The 19,817-nt window shown below is 45.2% G+C and overlaps 1 protein-coding gene across 1 annotated transcript; it reads right to left on the bottom strand.

The window, feature by feature from the left end:
- Positions 1–13,975: 13,975 nt before the first annotated feature.
- On the bottom strand, positions 13,976–15,142 carry LOC130120331 (zona pellucida-like domain-containing protein 1). Its single transcript, XM_056288879.1, has one exon. The coding sequence runs from the start codon at positions 15,140–15,142 to the stop codon at positions 13,976–13,978; it is 1,167 nt and encodes a 388-aa protein (XP_056144854.1).
- Positions 15,143–19,817: the final 4,675 nt, after the last annotated feature.

Genomic DNA, 19,817 nt, shown 5'->3' with positions numbered 1-19,817 from the left:
TATTGTACCCCTCCTACTTGTTGATGTTTAAGAGATTGCAGACTGGGTAACTGTACATTGGGTCCAGTCCTACTGAAGCCCTGAGAGGATCTCATCTCATCTTCAGCCGCTTCTCCGGGATCGGGTCGCAGTGGCAGCAAGCTAAGTAGGGGCACTCCAGATGTCCCTCTCCCAGCAATGCCCTCCAGCTCCTCCTGGGGGATCCCAAGATGTTCCCAGGCTAGATTGGACATGTAGTCCCTCCAGCAAGTCTGGGTCTACCCTGGGGTCTCCTCCAGTTAGATGTGCCCAGAAAACCTCCAGAAGAAGGTGCCCAGGAGGCATCCTAATCAGATGCCCAAATCATCTCAACTGGCTCCTTTCGATGTGACGGAGCAGCGGCTGTACTCCGAGCTCCCTCCAGATGTCTGAGCTCCTCATCCCATCTCTAAGGCTGAGCCCAGACACCCCTATGGAGGATATTCATTTCAGCCACTTGTATCCGCGATCTCACCCTTTCGGTCACTACCCAAAGCTCATGACCATAGGTGAGGGTTGGGACAAAGATTGACTGGTAAATTGAGAGCTTTGCCTTCTGGCTCAGCTCCCCCTTCACCACAATGGTCCAGTACAACGTCCATATTACTGCTGATGCTGCACCAATCTGCCTGTCAATCTCCTGCTCCATCCTACCCTCACTCGTGAGAGGTGAGAGCCCTGAGAGGATGCGGTGCAGAAAAGCTGATCAATACTGTGGTCTCGCGATCCACTTTATAAACCCTTATTAACTCCGATTCTGATATTTTCAAGTTTTCTGTACCAGACATTCATAGACGCTCAGATTTCCCACTGAAGAATGTTTGCCTTTGCCCTTGGTGCCTTTTTTGTGAGCATCCCACCAAGTCAAATTCAATTTCTTCAAATGATCCAGTAAAACATCAATGACTGGTTGCTTGAGCTCGAATGTAGTTGGTGACAGGTGCATGGAGGACCAGGGAGTCTACTAGAAATAGGAAAACTCCTGCACCATGTCCATTTCAATGCAACTTCCAATATGATTCAATTACAAGATATCTATCATCACTTTCCTCAGGTATGACCAATGCATTCTCATCCCGTGGCGACATAAATCCACCTTCCTGCCTAAGTCTGGATTTATGATGTGCAAGGTTCTGAATCTGTATAGAGACGTGAAAGGCAGACTTCAATGTCAAGCCTGACATAAGAATAATAATTTATACCGGTTCAGTAGTAGTCAAGCTTAGGGTCAAGGATAGGATGTGGTTAACCTGCAAAAGCATCATATACGATGCCATGGGATGAGATCGGCATTGTATGACCTAAGAAAGTAGAGGAAAGCAACAGAAATAGAACTGTTCAGTCTGTTTGTTGAATGCTTTAGTTGAAAGAAACACCTTTTTCCCCCTTCCATACACCAATAATGCAAATAGAATGGACATACTTAAAAAAAATCACATTTATATGTAATGATTTACCTATGTGCACTGGCCCCAGAGATTTTTATGCTTTTTTTCTGTGGCACGATTGTGAACGGATGTACCGATAACTAGCTGGACTGACAGATGGGAGAAAAACTGAAAGCCTGTATGCTTTTGTGGGACATCATAATCATTTTCCGTTGCTAAGGACTGTGCTGTATTCCTTTATGTGAGAAAGAGTAGTGATTTATGACTATCATCCCCTTGTGTTTAACTGAGGCTAGATATAATGTCATTGTGGTTCCAGCAGAGATGTCCAATACATGCACCAATGGACTGTGTCTTTACATTGATGTGGTGTTTGTGATTCACGTTCCTCGTGTGAGCCTTCCTACCGACACCGGCAGCTGACTTTCAAACTGCAAGCTGAGAAGCCCCTAAGTGAGCCATACACTGTGCAAAATAAATATACGGCAGACATCTTAGAAATAGATAGATGTATGTGTTCATTCAGTGGCCCATTCTCTCCTGTGTGCAATGGGGGTGAGGCTCATTTTTCAGGCTGTTTTTTGTAGATGAGGCTTCACTTTAAAATATCTTCATGCATGAGCTAAATCTGTGCAGTTTCTATGCGAACACATCTAAATTAAATCTGTCCATATCACTGTCTCGGTGGCAGTTGCCTCTTTGTATGGATGCATCAGTTTGTGTGTGTGTGTGTGTGTGTGTGTGTGTGTTCCTTTTTAATATAGTATACTATATGTTTTGGCATTTTAAGGAGAGGCTACAACATGGATGGAGTGAATGTTAGATGTGCATGCATGTGTGTGTATTCGTGTCCGAGTACATGCTGAAGGTTGATTATGGCAGGCTCACCTGGGGTTCTCCTTTAGATTGTATCACCATGTGAAACGCCAAGGTCAATGCTAATGTTTTTCTCTATCGCCAGGTCCCTTGGGTTGGGGTGTTGGGGAAGTTAAAAGAAGACATATCTATCAGACCTGTGAGGACTGGTCAGCCCTGTCTGTCTGTCTGTCTGTCTGTCTGCCATCCTGCCTGTCTGTCTGTGTGTCCGTCTGCCTGTATCTGTCTTTTTGCTTGTCTGTCTGTCTGTCAGCATGTCTGTCTGCTTGACTGCCCTTTTCTGTCTGTCTGTCTGTCCACTTGTCTTATCTGTCTCCTCTGCAGGGCACCCAGAGGTCGCAGCTGACGTCCTCACATCTACCACCATCAGATGACAAGAGGTGGAGTAGGGCAGGTTATGGTGGGTTGGTGTGATAAGGGTGGGGCAGAGGTGTAGTTGGGGCAGAATATGGGTGTGGTAGGGGTGGGTGAGGTGGGAAAGAGGTCACAGCAAGCACATCAAAAGATCCATTGCGTCATATTGGATGTTGTCAACTTTTGGTCCTGTCACCAGTTTCAGCAGCTCTTTTCAAGGATGGTGACAGATCTCATTACCCTTAAGCTTAACGTCCGTCCTCTATTTCAAGTTTATACAGTGTATTGACAGCCAAGTTAGTGTGCACATACTTGCAATTTGTCTTGGTGGGATGCTTAACACAAAGACACAAGGACATGGACATGAAACCAATAACTTCTGACAATATTTGTGAAAAGTTATCCACGTACAGTTCCTTGGAATACTGAAATACTTAACAAGCGATACTAGCTAACATACATGGAAAATCCAAATCTTATATTAAATAGGTATATGATAAATGAGCTCGTTTCAAGAGTAATAATTATGGTAAGTAATTAAATGATTTTACTTTTCATTTCTGCTAATACATGTAAAATATCAACTTCATTTTGACTTATAAATGATAGGTTTAGATAAACTGGACTTGTTTGAGGTAAATTGAACCTGTATGTTAGTTTGGCTGTGGAGCAGAGTGCCTGTCTGGGCTCGTCTCCAAAAACCTCCACCATGATGCAGGTACATAAAATACTATAACATTTGATAGGAAGGATGGAAAAAATGCTATGAAAATAATACCAAGGTTATGAAAAAAACTTTGACTTATTGACTACAGTCATTACATTTTACGCCATTTTGCTTTTATTCATCGCGACTTCCAATGAGGTCATCAGGGGGAATAAATCCCAAGTTCTTCCATCTGCAACATCACAAGCAACCAGTTATACAGAGTTCAAAGGTTAGAGCCACAAGATAAATGCAACAAGGTATGCCTGTGACCCGAGAGAGATCATGACTCATGGCAAACTACCAAGAGAGGAGATGTGAGATGAGAAAAGAATGGACAAGAAGATTTGATTTTCATCTTGCAGGAATATGGTGAGTGCCTGGCTGAATGCATGGGTAGGACACACACACACACACACACACACACACACACACACACACACACACACACACACACACACACACATGAACATACACTCCGACTCATCCCAGTGAAAAACCCAAGACACAGGAAGTGACAGAGGAAGAAAGAAAAGTGGGAAGACCAAAGGACCTGAACTTGGGGGGGGGGGGTTGAGAGAGAGTGGAAACTACATTTGAAGGGGGGGGGGGGGGCCGGGTAATAATTTTAGATGTCTACCTTGGGGATTCAACGTAATGATCTGAGCAGATACAACGTTCTCGGTTCCCTCCAACCCACGCCTCCAAAACACCACCACCATCTTATCATCCACCCCAGCTCCTTCCCTCTGCCCTCCCCCCTTCCCTTGCCCTCTACTCCCTCATCCCTCTCCCGGCCCCTCCTCGCCTCTCCATGAGAGGCCGTGATGTCAGACCCCAGTATTTCACGGCCAGAAGCGGGCGATGACATGGACAATTTGGCCTGTGAGTTCTCTCCAGGCTTGGACATGGTGTTACGATTACACGGTCCAGCGCAGGTCCTACATGCCAGGGATGGAGGCTTGGAGGGTGGTGGTGGTGGTGGGGGGGGGGGGCTTTTAAAATAACTTTTATAGAGTACAGCTCTATCCTGCTGTCTCCTCATAAAAAAAAACACTGATAGATTTCCTAGAGGTAGGTAAAGGAGGCCGGGTTTAGTTTGGGGCGGGTTGTTCTGTAGTGGCTTCTGGGATCAAGTCCATTTCGGCCTCACTTCGATGAAACACCAGCGCACATTTCATCTCTGCTTCCAGAACCTGATGGCCTCCCACATGTTAACCAATCCAGAGGGAAAGGAGATGTTTCTGGAAGCACGTTTCAGAGTGTATTCCACAAACAAATGGTATATGTGCTAGCATGGAGCGAAAAATGCTGTTTTGTTTTTTTTGTTGTTGTTTTTTTTTTTTTTCCTTTTACTGGCGGTTTGAGTTTCATGGCCGCAGCAGGTGAAATCCTGAGCAGGTTTATAATCACTTAGGGAACGAAGGGGGAACCACAGCCAAGGCAGCTGAGCAGGGCCACCGAGACCCCGGGATAGGCCCTCAGGGTGGGACAAGCATGGAGGAATTTAGCCTCCACTCAGCTTCCTAGCCAAGAAAACCCCAGGAAACCCAGAAGAGATAACTGAGCGAGATATCCGATATGTAGTATGTGAACCTGCTGCATGTAAGACAAACCCGCTCCTTGGGAGAGTACTGGACACGATGATGACTTGTACGAAGCTATATAGATATGTTTTAGTTTTGTTATGTCAGTGAAACACCACATGGGGTATTTCCCCAGGTTGACTTGAGTAACACACATAGAATTTAAGTACCATGCGAGTTCATGAGGGGGGGAAATAAATGTGAATTTTAGATTTTCAAGTGGCGTTTGTGCTTTTGCGGTTGCTGAAAGTGCATGGGTCTTTAAGACGGCGTTGAAGAGTCCAACTGAACAAGTTCCATTTTTGACGGATTTCACCCAACATTGCCGTATAACTCTTTTAAGAGTGAAGTTACTCATTTCCAAAGGTCTTTATTGCGCTCTCGAGCAGATTAACCCAGTGAGCAAGGTGGCTGACCTCCATGTAACGACCACAGGACTTGAAGGGGAAAGGTGTTTTGGGGGGATGGATATGGGGTCTGCCTGAGTGACTTTGTGACGACCTTGGCTTTCGGCAGGTTATAAATAAAGAGAGACGGTGTTTCAGCCGGCCTGTCACCATGTCAGGCTTTCACCTCCCAGCCCTCCCTCCTCCTCTCCGCCTCGCTGGTGCACGTGTGTGCGCACGAAGATTTATGTCATTTTTTTATAACCGCGACTGATAAAACCACAATGTCATATTTCAACACTTAACTGTTGCTCTGTGTCATAGTATTTGCTGTGGCTTGTTCTAGCTTACATCACACAGCTTATTTCTCACAGGTATCCCTATTATGCGCTGATGCAGCCCTTTGAATGATATTGATATCTTAATAAACGATTAAAAAACATTTCTGGATTTTTTTGGGGGGGGGGTTTGAGATACTTTATTAATCCCCGTGGGGAAATTCTTTCTCTGCATTTAACCAATCCTAGCTGTGTAGCTAGGAGCCGTGGGCAGCCGCTGTGCAGCCGCTGTGCAGCGCCTGGGGACCACCTCCAGTTTGTCTTGCCATGCCTCAGTTAGGGGCACAGACAGGAGTATAAACCCTAACATTCATGTCTTCTTGATGGTGGGGGAAACCGGAGCACCCGGAGAAAACCCACCGCAGACACGGGGAGAACATGCAAACTCCTCACAGAGGACGACCTGAGATGACCCCAAAGGTTGGACAACCCCGGGGGTTCGAACCCAGGACCTTCTTGCGGTGAGGCGACAGTGCTAACCACTGGGCCACTGTGCTGCCAATTTATTGAGTAAACCACTCTGTCAATCAGTTGTTGATGTAATCGACCGATAAGTTGAACGGTCCAACAATCTGTCAGACTACTTACAGCATCGTGCGCTTTAAAGGTCTGCCATTTATGTTTCACAATACTCAACATAGTACCGTTCAAGTTACGGCGCCATCTCTAAAATATCTTCAGCCCCTCCTTTCACTCGGCATTGCACCAACCTGCTGGCCTCTCCATTTTGCGTTGGCCATTTTCTCTCTCCTCCAGGAGCATCCTGTTTAAATTCGGTCAGGAGCGCAAAAACGCTGTGACTGAAAGCCCCCCCCCCCCACGCCCACCCCCACCCCCCGAGACGATTCATTCTGCACTTCACAGCAATTGTTACAGCTTGGATTACACATCTAAATAACTCAACACCTCCTCGCGATGGCCGTCATAATTGTTCCGACCTAAACCCTGTAGTATTATTGTCTCCACAGGGGGCCGGGGCAGTAGGGCCCGGTGTGAATTCTCACCACCATTTTAGACGCGTCACGCCCACATCAGATACATCGGACCTATAAAGGTGAATTAGTCAGCTCAGTGGAACTGGTGGCTATACTTCATTTGCAGGAATTCGGTAACGACAGGCCTCTCCCCATGGAGGAATAAACATGGAGTCCTCACTCACCACATCTCTCTCCCCTCACACTTCTTCACCCTCAGCTCGCTTGACACCTCCTCTCCGCTCAACATCTAGATATCAACGTTGCCCAGTTGCTTGGGGTGTGTGTTGACAGTTGCTGTGCAGGTTAGGCGAGGGTGAATGCATATTACCAGACACGAACTGATTTTGGCCCTCGATTTGACTGTCACACACACTTGATTATGAACCGTCCTGGGTATGCTGTGCTGTCCGACTTCCGTTGCTGATCTTACGAGAAAAACCGGGCTGAAATGAAATTTCAGGAGCATGAGGCTTGTCGAAGTACCCTTATGTTCAAGACTTTGCATTTTGGGACGGCAGCTTTTTTTTTGCCGTGTTGCACCAAAATGTTTTGCAGGATTAGGTTAGATAAAACTCCATTAACCCCTGAGTTGGAGTAAAAACGAGGCTACGCTCAAAGACTGCACTGAATTTTGGTTTGGAAGAACAGCGTCTTTTTTCTTCTTCTTCTTTTTTTTTTGAGCCCCCTGACATTGAAGAATGTGTTTTATGTGTGATTTCACGTATATATGTGTATTTCACTGCTAGTATGAGAGAGACGTTTGGCAGCTGCAAGACTTCGTCAAAGTCGATGGGGTTACCGAGAGAACCTCCGCACAGATCCCAGAAGCTCCACAGGCCCTCCCCCATGTAACCTTTGACCTCTGTGGTATTATTTTGGTAAAGAATTTAGGGGAACAGACAGAGGGGTAAGCCTTCTGTTGAGTGATCACTGGATTATGGGGACATCTGCATCTTATAAGCCATCCCACAGAACTTCTATCCCAGCAAAACTCAACTGGCACCGGCAACGGAAAGCAACGTTTTCCAACATTGCATTGACACGATTTTCAAACATCAAGGGATTACACATTTAAACTGTCTGGGCCAACATGTTAACGGCTATCATTTTCTATCATTTTGTATTTGCATTCACTCCATTTTAAAATCATGTCCTCTTAACTTTCCCAATAAATTCTACACGATATTCATGAGAACGTGTTGTTTTCCTGCAGGATGAAGAAACACCTGTGGACGCAGCTTTTTGTTTCCTCTAGTCAGCACTTGGAAAAATGTCCCAAGAGCATTGCCGAAAGGCTGCGGAATGTGTTTGGGATTGGTTCTAATAAAATGAAACATTTTCTCTTAATATCCAACTTGATTTGCAGAACAAGGACCCCACACAGCACCAGAGCACCCTTAAGAGGACCCTATGAAGACTGCAGTGCATATTCAAGCACTGCTGCAGTTTTATTTCCTATATTAGTTCATTCAGTCAATCCTTATACCCACTTTATGCAGTTCATGTCGGTGGAGGACTGGAGGCTAACCAAGAAAGTGTTGGGTAGAAGGCAAGGGAGACACAGTTCCACCTATGGGCAGCTACAGTACACGGTACTGGTTCAGCTATCATGCAGGTCTTCTGACTGCCACAGGAAACCCATATGAATGTGGGGGAGGAGATAAAATCGCCACATCTTATGCATAGTAAAAATAATTAAGGTCTTTGGAAAGCAGAAATAAGGGCATGGCACGTTGGAACATGTGTTGTTGAGAGAAGTGGAGAACGGCCTTGGATGGCTCAGGCAAGGCCGTTGTGTCAGATTTATCTCTGGTGAAAAAACATACCGTAATTATTCATCCAATTATAGATATGAAGAAACAATGTGTCAGTGTTGTCTGGTTGATCACTGTTTCCTTTTGACAAAATACCAGTCACTCAAACTGTTATGTGCTTGAAGGCTGCAAGTACAGAAATGCTTCTTGTTCTTTTGACGTTTTTGTGCAATCGCTTGTTTCCACCAGTAAAAACAGGAGTCAGTGTGTTGTCGTCCTCTGTATTCCCTTCCCTCAACCTTTCCTCTTTTCAGTCCATTTCATCATGTTGCTGATGTGGCTCAATGTACTTACACAGCCCTCTCTCTGCTACTTCTTTCCTGCCCCTCTGTTTCTTTCTCTCCATTTGATTCTTTCTCGCTCCCTCTCTCTAACTATTTGTCACGCTCCCGCTCTCTGTCCTTTCACCTATCGCTCCCCTTTCCCCATTCATTCTCCCTGTCACGCACTCTATCCTCCTGCTCACCTGTTTGTTTATTCCCACATGGCTGTGTCTTAATATTCCTCAAGACCCCCCCCCCACTCACTGTCTCTTGCTCTCTCTCTCTCTCTCTCTCTCTCTCTCTCTCTCTCTCTCTCTCTCTCTCTCTCTCTCTCTCTCTCTCTCTCTCTCTCTCTCTCTCTCTCTATCTCTCTCTCTCTCTCTCTGTCCCCCCCACTAACACACTATTTGAGACAGACGTGTTTCAATCAGACACATGATGAAGATGTGATGGTGTGAGATACAAATAGTCTTCATCTGTTAAATCTAATTCAAACAGGCCTCCACCCTCCACTCTTCAATGACCAACTCTTCCTCACTCTCCCTCATTCTTGTTCTTCCCTCCATTCTTTCTTCACCCTCTTTTTTCCTTTTTTCCTCTCGTTTTTCTTCTCTTGCTCACTCTGCTGCTACCTCTCTCTCTCTCACTCTCTCTCGCTCTCTCACCCTCTTTCTTGTTCTCTCTATACTCACCATCTACCAGAGATAGCTGGTGACAAAAAGAAAGGGATAGACAGATTCACACAGAGAGAGAGAGAGAGAGAGAGAGAGAGAGAGAGAGAGAGAGAGAGAGAGAGAGAGAGAGAGAGAGAGAGAGAGAGAGAGAGAGAGAGAGAGAGCGAGAGAAGCAGAATCTGGCTGTACTATATATCTCCATCCTGTATTTGTGGAGCTTGTGCGTTGCTGATGTGATATATGAGACTCCTTCAGTCTGTCCATGCCAGCCCTATAGGGGGCATTTTCATCTCTCTCTGCAGGGGGAGTCCAGATTTATGGAGCTGAAACTGTACGCCTGTATATACACTTTTTCAGGCTCAACAGTCAGCACTCAACGTTCAATCAAATGATTGAGTTTGCTACTCAGATAAGTGTGCCATCAATTTTCCTTGAGAGTGAGCTTAAGCAAGACAGAAAAAGATGAATATGAAAAAAGATGGCCTTATTATAATACGTTAGCATTAAAAAAGATGTAACAAAGTTATTACTGTCATGACAATTTTTGAACAGCACTAAAGTACCGTCGATAAAGGCATAAAAATAAATCATGGGAAAAATGCATGGAAAAAGAAGACTTGATAAAAGCAACAAATTGTAAATGAGTAAATATGCCATAGATATCTTCTTTTTTTTACAATTTTAAAAATGTATAAAAACAAAAGTTATCGCAAACCATCAATAAAGGCATGAAGCAACATTAGATGTAAAGGAGGAACTATGACAGAAATGCAAGTCTGTAAGAATGTGTTATAAGAATTAAGGCCATCGTGGGGTTTTTCCCGTATGTCTGAATACAGGATCGAATACACACAAACACACACACACATTCACACACGTGCACACGTTTACATGCATGCACACACACAAACACACACGTTCAAATGCGCGCACACACATGCACACATTCACACGCATGCACACACACACGTATGTCTATGGACAGCACGTCCTCCTCCTCCTCCTCCTCCCTCTCCCTGGCGGTGTCTGTTCCAGATGGGTATCCTGCTCTGTCTGTCCTCCAGTCTGTCTGCCTCCTGTTGTTTAGTCATAAACTAACCTAATATCTTTAGCATGCCCTGGGGCTGCTCCCACTCCCACTGCCGCTCCTCAAGGCTGCTCGCTGTTAAGGATTTAGCACGGGCAGGCTGTCGTGCCATGACAGCGTATGTGAACTGCACTGACTTATCTGTAATGATACGTCAATAGGTCGGGTGGGGGACGATGAGACGGTTTGTCTACCTTGTTTTGTCAGGTGTTTTGTCCCACAACTGCTCCCGTTATATCGGTTTAATTCTCCTTATGGAGATGTATTTGTCTGTCTTGCCGGCTGCCTTTTCATTGGGCTGGCTGTCTATTTGTCAAACTGTCTTACTGTCCATCATTCTCTATCTATCTAACTTCTTTACTGGACACCTTCAGGGCGACATTACCACATGGGGTGGATGGACTGGCTGGTTTGACTTAAGTAAAATCCCTCAGAAGAAACTCTAGGATAAATCTCAAAGTATATATAATATAATGTTTATGCACAGGAGAGCAATATAGAAAAAAAAGCTGGCTTTCTTCCCACTGACCGGGCGTTCCGACTTCTCCGGCTGCCTGCCTGCCGCGGCTCGTGATTCCCCGGCTAACCTTCGCCAGAGTCTGAGCAGTCGTACATCAAACGCTGCATGACGCTGGGAAACGGTTCAGTTGCAGACTCTCTTGTCTCATCGGCAAATGAAGATCTGGTCAGGCTTTGGTGAAACCCATGTATGACAGAGTCCATGGTGTGTGTATGTGTTTGTGTCCATGTGTCTGTGACTTTGTGTGTGTGTGTCTGTGACTCTGTGCGCGTGTACATGATGTGTGTTTTTGTACAGTATGCTACTTAATATCTATGTGTTTTTTTCTGTATTTTATGTCCATGTGCCTGCAAAACTAAGCAGTATGTGTGGATTGGCTGCAAATGGTTGTTCAACAAGGCAAACGTTTTCCTATGACATTCTTCGTTTCCCCCTCTCCTCTTTGCCCGTTATTCATTTTCATGACATATCTAGCTTAGCAGACAGAGGAAACAGCCTGCTCGAGGTCAAATAATATTATGAAAAAAATTCACATAATGTGTTTTATCCTCCCTAGAGGTCTGGATGGACGAGGTTTCTGCACAAAGGAAAACAAATCAAGCGCCGGAAAGTTGAGACAATCGCTGTAATGGGACTTCACTGTGCGTTGCTTTGATTGACAGATCAACCTGATACGGTCTGATTTGGTTCAATACAGTATATCCCGCTCATCTGGAACGCTAAACGGGTTTAAACGAGTGCCAGTGATGACTCGCAAATGCCGTTACTCTCAGCTCTGTCCGTCTACCCCCTGCACATGGGGGCTGAGAATCCTTTTTCCATCTATCAACCTTCACTCCCCCAGTGGGAGACGGGGCACTTGTGCCCCGGTGGGGTCAGAGATATACTGCCCTGCGTGTCCAGGTAGGCAGGCAACTTCCTCTCCTGACATACAGAATGACCCCCAGTGGCCCCCGGGGCAGTACTGGTAGGTCTTGGGGGACTTGCGCAAAGAAAGAAAAGGTGGAGGCAGAGGAAGAGAGTGAACACCCCCAGGAGTTGGTTGCACAAGGAAGAGTTTTTACAATGTGATATCTTCCTGCTGTTCTTCTGGGAAAAAAAAAAGTAAAGGACAGTCCAGTCATCTTGTAGTATATTTAGTTTTTATTTAGACTGTGGGAAAGTCGAGAGGGAAGCAGGGAGGTGGAGACACAGGAGGGAGAGAGTTGTAATGGGATTTAACCAAAGCCGGTGTGGACACGTGTGGTTACGGGGGCCGCTGATCTTTACCACTTCACTATTTCATTCTGTGTCCGTCTGTCAACATACATTTTGCAACTGCGTTCACATACATGTACTGACGTATACTATGTATATGCTCCCTTCTCACATCGACGTGTGTTATCTTGCCTCTTAACCATTTGAGTGTGCAGCATCCCCCCCCCTTTTTCCCTCCCCAATTGTACTCGGCCAATTACCCCACTCTTCCGAGCCGTCCCGGTCACTGCTCCACCCCCTCTGCCGATCCGGGGAGGGCTGCAGACTTCCACATGCCTCCTCCGATACGTGTGGACTCGCCAGCCGCTTCTTTTCACCTGACAGTGAGGAGTTTCGTCTAGGGGGTGTTGCACGTGGGAGGATCATGCTATTACCCCCAGTTTAGGATGTCAAATTTAGGATCAGTTTTAGGATCTCAAATAAGATTCTCTCACTCCTGCTGCGCAACAGTCAGCGGTTAGCTACAGTCTGATTTGTTGTTAGTGTTGGTATTAGTCATTTTGTGGTGGGCAAAAAACTATAAGACAGTATTGTAAGTTTGTCATTGTTGTAACTGTCCAATCAATCCTTGAATTGCCATGTTGCCATTTGGATAATCTGTAGATCAACTCATAGGCTTCCATTGTGAGTGTACAGTATCCTCAGCAGGGAGAAAATACACCAGAACTACATTATTAGTTTAGATGGAAAGACCACGGACCAATACACTGCAGTGGTAATGAGAAAGTTAAGCTATGAAACCTCTGATTCAACAACACCTGTATTTTTTTCAATGTGCACCACAGTGCACAGTGATGATGGAGTTGTTTGATGGCTTTGTCAATTTGAAAACCTGGGAAATGAAAAACCAGTTTTGACAGCTTTATTTTATTTCTAGTTCAGCTGGAACAACAGGAACATGAATGATAAAAAAAATGTAAGCACTGGGTAACAAAACAAGGAAAATATAATGAATTGTGCCGAAAGTGATGGGCGTAGAGTAAGAAATGGCCCATCAGGCATACCAGTTGACTCCATGTCCTCTGTGTCCCCACGTACGCAGGCCTACATCTTCATCAATATCTTTTTATTCAGTGTGTCTAGAGGAGATTCACAGGAGTCTGTAGGAGACTTTTTGGGCTTCTCAGGCCATCTGTGCTTCGTGGACATTAGTAACAGATTTGGAAGGTGAAAGTGATATTTTAGAGCAATTGAAGGTGAGTAAATGAAGAAAACTTCTGGGTTCGGGGAATTTTGCAGCGTTGATTTAATATCTTTATTTGCTTATTTCAAAGCCTTGAGATAAGTTCAATAAATTACAAACATAGCACTTTGAAAGGTAAATTAACTTTACTTTCAAAACATTCTGCACACTTTCACATGAAAATGTATAACAAAATTATATAGGGTTTTTTTTATTTTATTTTCCTTGCGATGAACTTTTCCACCCCCCTTTTTTTCCAAGTCAAAGCTTTTAAAATGCATACATGCATCAACACTTTCAGCTTATCTTTGTCCATTTGTGAACTATGTTAAACACACTATGTCTACCACATACATTAAAGATGCACCATTCTCTTCAACTACTATTTTAGTATTCATACAGTTTTGGCTACATGTATAGTTATGTCTCCCAAACAACAGCAGTGATGAGCCAAGCCCTGTCCTCCACCAGAAATGTTAGATCTGCAGGCAGATCTAACGAGTGATTCCCAAAGCCAGTACTCTGCATTTCAGCTCAAGGAAGTTTCTTCAGTTCTTGAGCCTCTTGTAAAAGACAGCTGCAACACAGAAGGCAATGAGGCCCACAAAGGCCAGGACGCCCACAGCAACACCAAGCCCAATGGCAGAATCACTCTTTTCACCTTTGGCTAGGGGCTTCTCTTTGGAACTGATGTTCTCGGCTTTGGTGACAATCTTTGGAGAGGTGATGGTGTGTACATCAGTCACACCTGTCGCAGTGGCCTCCCGGGCACTCCTCCTCTTTCTATTGTTGCACTGCTTGAAGGTGCTGCAGGTGCTTATCTCGCACAGCCGGGTGATGCAGTGAAGAAAGTAGGTGGACACAGTCTCGTTCTGTTGCTCAATGAAGCGGAAGGCGGGGAAGTAGAACCGAGCACTCTGGCTGTCCCCGTTCTCAATCATGGTGGTGAGTTGGTCCTTGGAGCAGGGCACAAACAGGTTGAAGAAGCTGGAGTTGTTGGGGAGCGGGGAGATGGAGGCATAGCAGCGATCCAGCAGGACATGGTACTGACCTGTCAGGTTGGTTGCACTGACCTCGACGTACACATCGGTCCTCAGCTCAATTCCCAGCCTCGGCATGACCAGGGGTCTAGTATAGTTGGCGTCGCTGAACAGCTTCAGGGTCAGAGTGCTGATGAAGCTTCCATTGTTGTCCTTTATTGCAATGGATGAAGCTGATACATCGACCTGAGTGTTGTTGATCAGGTACTCTAAGGGGTACGCACATGAGTAGTAGTACTTCAGCTCAGCATTGTAAGTTATGGTGCCCGTGGTGGGGTCACTGGAGCGGACCACACCGCTGATGTTGACCGACTGAATGTTGGAGAAGTCCGAGAATATCCCTGTGCCAGGAGCGCTTGTGGTTCTGAAGTTGCTTCCACAGGCGTGGGTCGTATTAAGGGGGAAAGTGAATCTGGCCATCGGTGGGTTTGCGGTCTCATCCACGTATGCCCTGCAGGGTGAATCCAAAATGTGGTTCAGGATCAGCAACGACTCATTATAGCCGGTGTAGATGACTGGACAGATTTCAATTGCCAAATCAATGGAGTCAGTGCCACATTCTACTGAGATATCAGTGACTTGCGGACGTCTTAAGTGTGGTCCACAGTCACTCAGTGATAGCTGACTACTTGTTGCTACCATGGTAGCTAAAAGTAAAAACACCTGTAAATCCATGTTTCTCCTGCTCTTAAGTTTGCTGCCTTTTGTGTTGATATCTTGAGTCTTACTTCAGTGGCAGGTACGTCTTCACAACTCTGTTTACAAAAAAGGTTTGCTGTCACCTGGGAGAGCTGAGGGGTCTTTATAGGTGACTCTGTCCCCTGGGACTGGCCCAAAAGAAGGTCAGAATATCACGCTATAGGTAAAGAGGTGTATTGTACAAAGCAGAAGTGTTACAGTATGGTGCATACCCTGAAGCAATCTCCGGAAACTTGAAGCATCTTGTCTTCACAGAAACCGAGAACAATGTCCCCTGTGTCTTTGTTGGCTGCTTTTAAACAGCTTTCTGTGACCTCGCTGTCACTAAGGCTTCATGAGGTAAGTGAACATAACACTGTATTTAAGGAATTCCCAAGTAACATCCAATACTGCCAAGGTTTCTTTATCTGGTTTAAGACCCAGCAGTGCCTTTGTAGCAGCACTAATAACCCATATAGGATCATGTGCAGCATAACTGTAACCCACCAGATTATTCAACAGCTGTGCTAGTTAACACACACCTGGCATTTCTGAGTATAAATCATTGATTGATTTGCCGATCACTATTATCAAGGTTTTGTCAGCAATGGTAGTAATTTCCACTAAATGAAGGCACAGGAAGACCAAGTGTCCTCATTTTTATCTGTGAACTCTAACCCTTGACTAATCTAAGACTATTGTTAACTTCAAGCTTGGAATTAGAGAGTGACTTGGCATGACAGTATACACATATGTTTACCATATGTGCATACTATCATGCCAAGTATAATAGATATACTTGCAGGGGCATTGCTAATATGCAACATACCTGATCCACTTGCTAAAAGTGAAACCAGGGGCATCCAGGTAGTGTAGCAGTCTATTCCGTTGCCTACCAACATGGGGATCGCCGGTTCGAATCCCTGTGTTACCTCCGGCTTGGTCGGGTGTCCCTACAGACACAATCGGCCGTGTCTGTGGGTGGGAAGCCGGATGTAGGTATATGTCCTGGTCGCTGCACTAGCGCCTTCTCTGGTTGGTCGGGGTGCCTGTTCGGGGGAAGGGGGAACTAGGGGGAATAGCGTGATCCTCCCCTGGTGAAACTCCTCACTGTCAGGTGAAAAGAAGCAGCTGGTGACTCCACATGCATCGGAGGAAGCATGTGGTGGTCTGCAGCCCTCCCCAGATTGGCAGAGTGGGTGGAGCAGCAACCGGGACAATTCGGAAGAGTGGGGTAATTGGCCGGGTACAGTTGGGGAGAAAAAAAAAAGTGAAACCATGCAAATATTGTCTTACTGAGACATATGTTATAATACAGTGTTTAATACTGGTTTCAATTACTTTATCTAATAGATCTGACATCAATATTCCCATTTGCCATATTTATCAAAAACTCACTAGTCTGACATCATCCATTTGGTAAGGCCATTTGTCCCACTGTTTAAACTTCTCTCATTATCCTGTTTGTGTTTTCATGCTTTTTGTTTTGTTTTGTTTTCTAATTTGAAATTGTGTCTGTTTGATTTTGATCGTTAATACTCTTTTCCTACTCAATTTTGTTTTCTTTTACTCTAATTCAAATTAAATCCTGCTTAAAAGACTTGAAAATTAGGTATTTTTTTTCTAGCAGGTCACTTTGAATTAGTTAGGATGGACTCCAGCTGTCTTTTCTTAAGATCTTTGCTGTTGTGTATAAGTAGTATGATACAGCAGTGCTGAAAAAAGGTCCATGTAAGATAAAACTATTTCAAGACAGCAGTTCTTGGGCCCGTACCACATTTGTGTAGTATTTCTTCTTCAAATCTGGCTCATGAGTCACGACTTATGTCTCATGTTATCATCAAGGAGGCTACGGCACTCTTTCATCTCGCCTATCCCTCTCCAACATTTTCTATTCCTGAAGAAGAAACACAGAGGGACTAAAAGTAAAATGAAAAGACGAGGCTCACTGATGTGACGATCAGTGCACTCAGTTGTGCTTTAAAATGCTGCCAAGATATTTGAGGTCATTTTTCCCCCTCCCTGCATCTGTTATACAACCACTTACTCTTACGTACAGTATTCGTCGAATTGGTCATACACAAAAGAAGAGAATAATGGTTTATGGCCTCATATTTGTGTCAAATATGGGCGGGGCAGTGAGGTATCGTGTTGTCATGTATCTCATGTTGGCCAGTCATTGTTCTTGGTCTGTGTTCTGAGGCTGGTCATAACAGACTATGCGGTTGTGTTTTGTTTTAAAAGGTAATTCAATCTAACAAGTGACAGCTGAGACAAGGCCTCATACTCAGTTAATCTTCATACTGACCAGGCAGGGCTTTAGAGGTTGCGGGTTCCATTCCCTGACAGTGTCAGTAGGTAAAGCATGGCTCTGTCAGTCTCATTAGGCCCATGCATCCACTGAAGCATATGAATGTCTAAAGAGCAATGGATACGTCACTCATCACTTACTTCCCCAACACATTTCATGAGCTATATACTTTATATTTTTTTATGTTCGCCCTGAAATTGCCCACCTTGTGTCTTTTGCGTGTCCTCTAGAGCAGTGTTTCTCAACCCAGTCCTCAAGGACCCCCTATCCTGCATATTTTCTTTGCAACCCTGAATAGGTACCTGTTTGTAGTTATTCAACCAATCAGCAATGACATTTGTCAGATGTTGCACAGCTTGCATAATTAAGTGCTGCGAGATGATTGGTCGAGTAAGTACAAGCAGGGCTACCTATGCAGGGTTACAATGAAAATCTGCAGGATAGGGGTTCCTTGAGGACTGGGTTGAGAACCACTGCTCTAGAGGACATTGGCAGAAAGGTGAGCTTTATCATTGGTGTTACAGTATATAACAAACTGTAGCAGCACAGGTGTGGTTCAGGCAACTCCCTTGATTTCTTCCTGTCCGTTCAGTTACCACTTTACATAACATACAATTAAGACAGCGCTTCCAAGATTATAAGTATATATAGGTATAAAACAAAATCTCCCTCTCACCCTTTTTCGGGTGGTGTGTGTCTCCCTCAAGCTCGGGTCCTCTATCAGAGGCCTGGGAGTTTGGGGGGTTCTGTGCAGTACGTTAGCTGTTCCTAGGAATGCAGTCTTCTGGACAGAGACCTCAGATGATGTTCCTGGAATCTGCTGGAGTCACTCTCCCAGTTTCGGGGTCACAACCCCTAGTGTTCCTATTACCACAGGGGCTACTGTGGATTTCACCTTCAACATCTGATCTAGTTCTTCCTTCAGCCCTTGGTATTTCTCTAGCTTCTCATGCGCTCTCTTCCTGATGTTGCCATCGCTCGGGATTGCTATCTCAATCACTACTGCTGTCTTTCCTCTGTTCCTTGTCAACCACCACAATGCCTGGTTGGTTAGCCAGCACCTGCTTGTCAGTCTGGAACTTGAGGTTCCACAGAATCTTAGCTCTGCCATTCTCAACCACCTTTGGTGGTGTCTCCCATTTGGACTTGGGGACATCCAGTCTGTATTCTGTACAGATATACTTGTATACTATCCCATCCACTTGGTTATGCCTTTCAGTGTACGCTTTCCCAGCTATAGCATTTTACTCCCTGCTACTGAGTGCGGGACTGTCTCAGGGGCATCTTTGCACAGCCTGCATCTTGGGTCTTGTCTGGTGTGGTAGACCCAAGCCTCAACCGATCTGGTGCTGAGTGCCTGTTTTTGTGGTGCTATGATAAGAGCCTCTGTGCTGTCCTTCAGTCCAGCCTTTTCTAGCCATTGGTAGGATTTCTTGATATCAGACACATCTTCTATCGGTCGATGGTACATTCCATGGAGGGGCTTAGTCATCCATGATACCTCCTCTTTTTCTTCCTCCTCACTCTCTATCTTCTGCTGCCTAGGGTATTCACTTGGCAGTTCATCCTGGGGGGCCCTCATTTTTATGTACTTGTGGCTTTTCCTTATTTCCTCCTGGATAGTGGCTCTGACACCCACTAATACTCGGCTACCCTCTTTTCGCTTATCATACAGTCTCAAGCTGCTGGACTTCAGGTGAAACCCTCTGTGCATTGTGAGGAGTTTCCGTGTCCTGATATCTGTGGCCTTTACCTTCTGCTTTGGCTAGCTCATTATTCCAGCTGGGTATCTGGTGACCGGTAGGGCATATGTGTTGATGGCTTGGATCTTAGTCTTCCCATTGAGCTGGCTCCTCAGGACCTACCCCACTCTCTGGAGGTATTTGGCTGTAGCTGACCTCCTTGCTGCCTCCTCATGGCCTCCATTTGCCTTTGGAATACCCGGGTACTTGTAACTGTCCTGTATGTCTGTTATCCCGCCATCTGGTAATTCAGCCCTTCAGTGCTCACCACCTTTTCTCTTTTTGCTACCATTTGACTGCACTTGTCTGGTCCAAATGACATCCCAATGTTATTGCTGTAGATCCTGGTGAGGTGGATTAGTGAGTCAATGTCTCGTTCATTCCTGGCGTACAGTTTGATGTCATCCATGTGTAGGAGGTGGCTGATGGTAACTCCACTTCTGAACCTGTATCCATATCCACTCTTTGTGATGATCTGACTGAGAAGGTTCAGGCCTATGCAGAACAACAGCGGAGATAGTGCATCCCCTTGGTATATGCCACATTTGATGGTTACCTGTGTGATTGTCTTTGAGCTGGCCTCTCGTTGTTTTCCACTGCCTGCCGCATTGAGTTCTTG

This window comes from Lampris incognitus, chromosome 11 (genome assembly GCF_029633865.1).
Source record: "Lampris incognitus isolate fLamInc1 chromosome 11, fLamInc1.hap2, whole genome shotgun sequence".
In the NCBI taxonomy this organism is placed as follows: Eukaryota; Metazoa; Chordata; class Actinopteri; order Lampriformes; family Lampridae; genus Lampris; species Lampris incognitus.
This window is presented reverse-complemented; position numbering and strand designations above follow the sequence as displayed.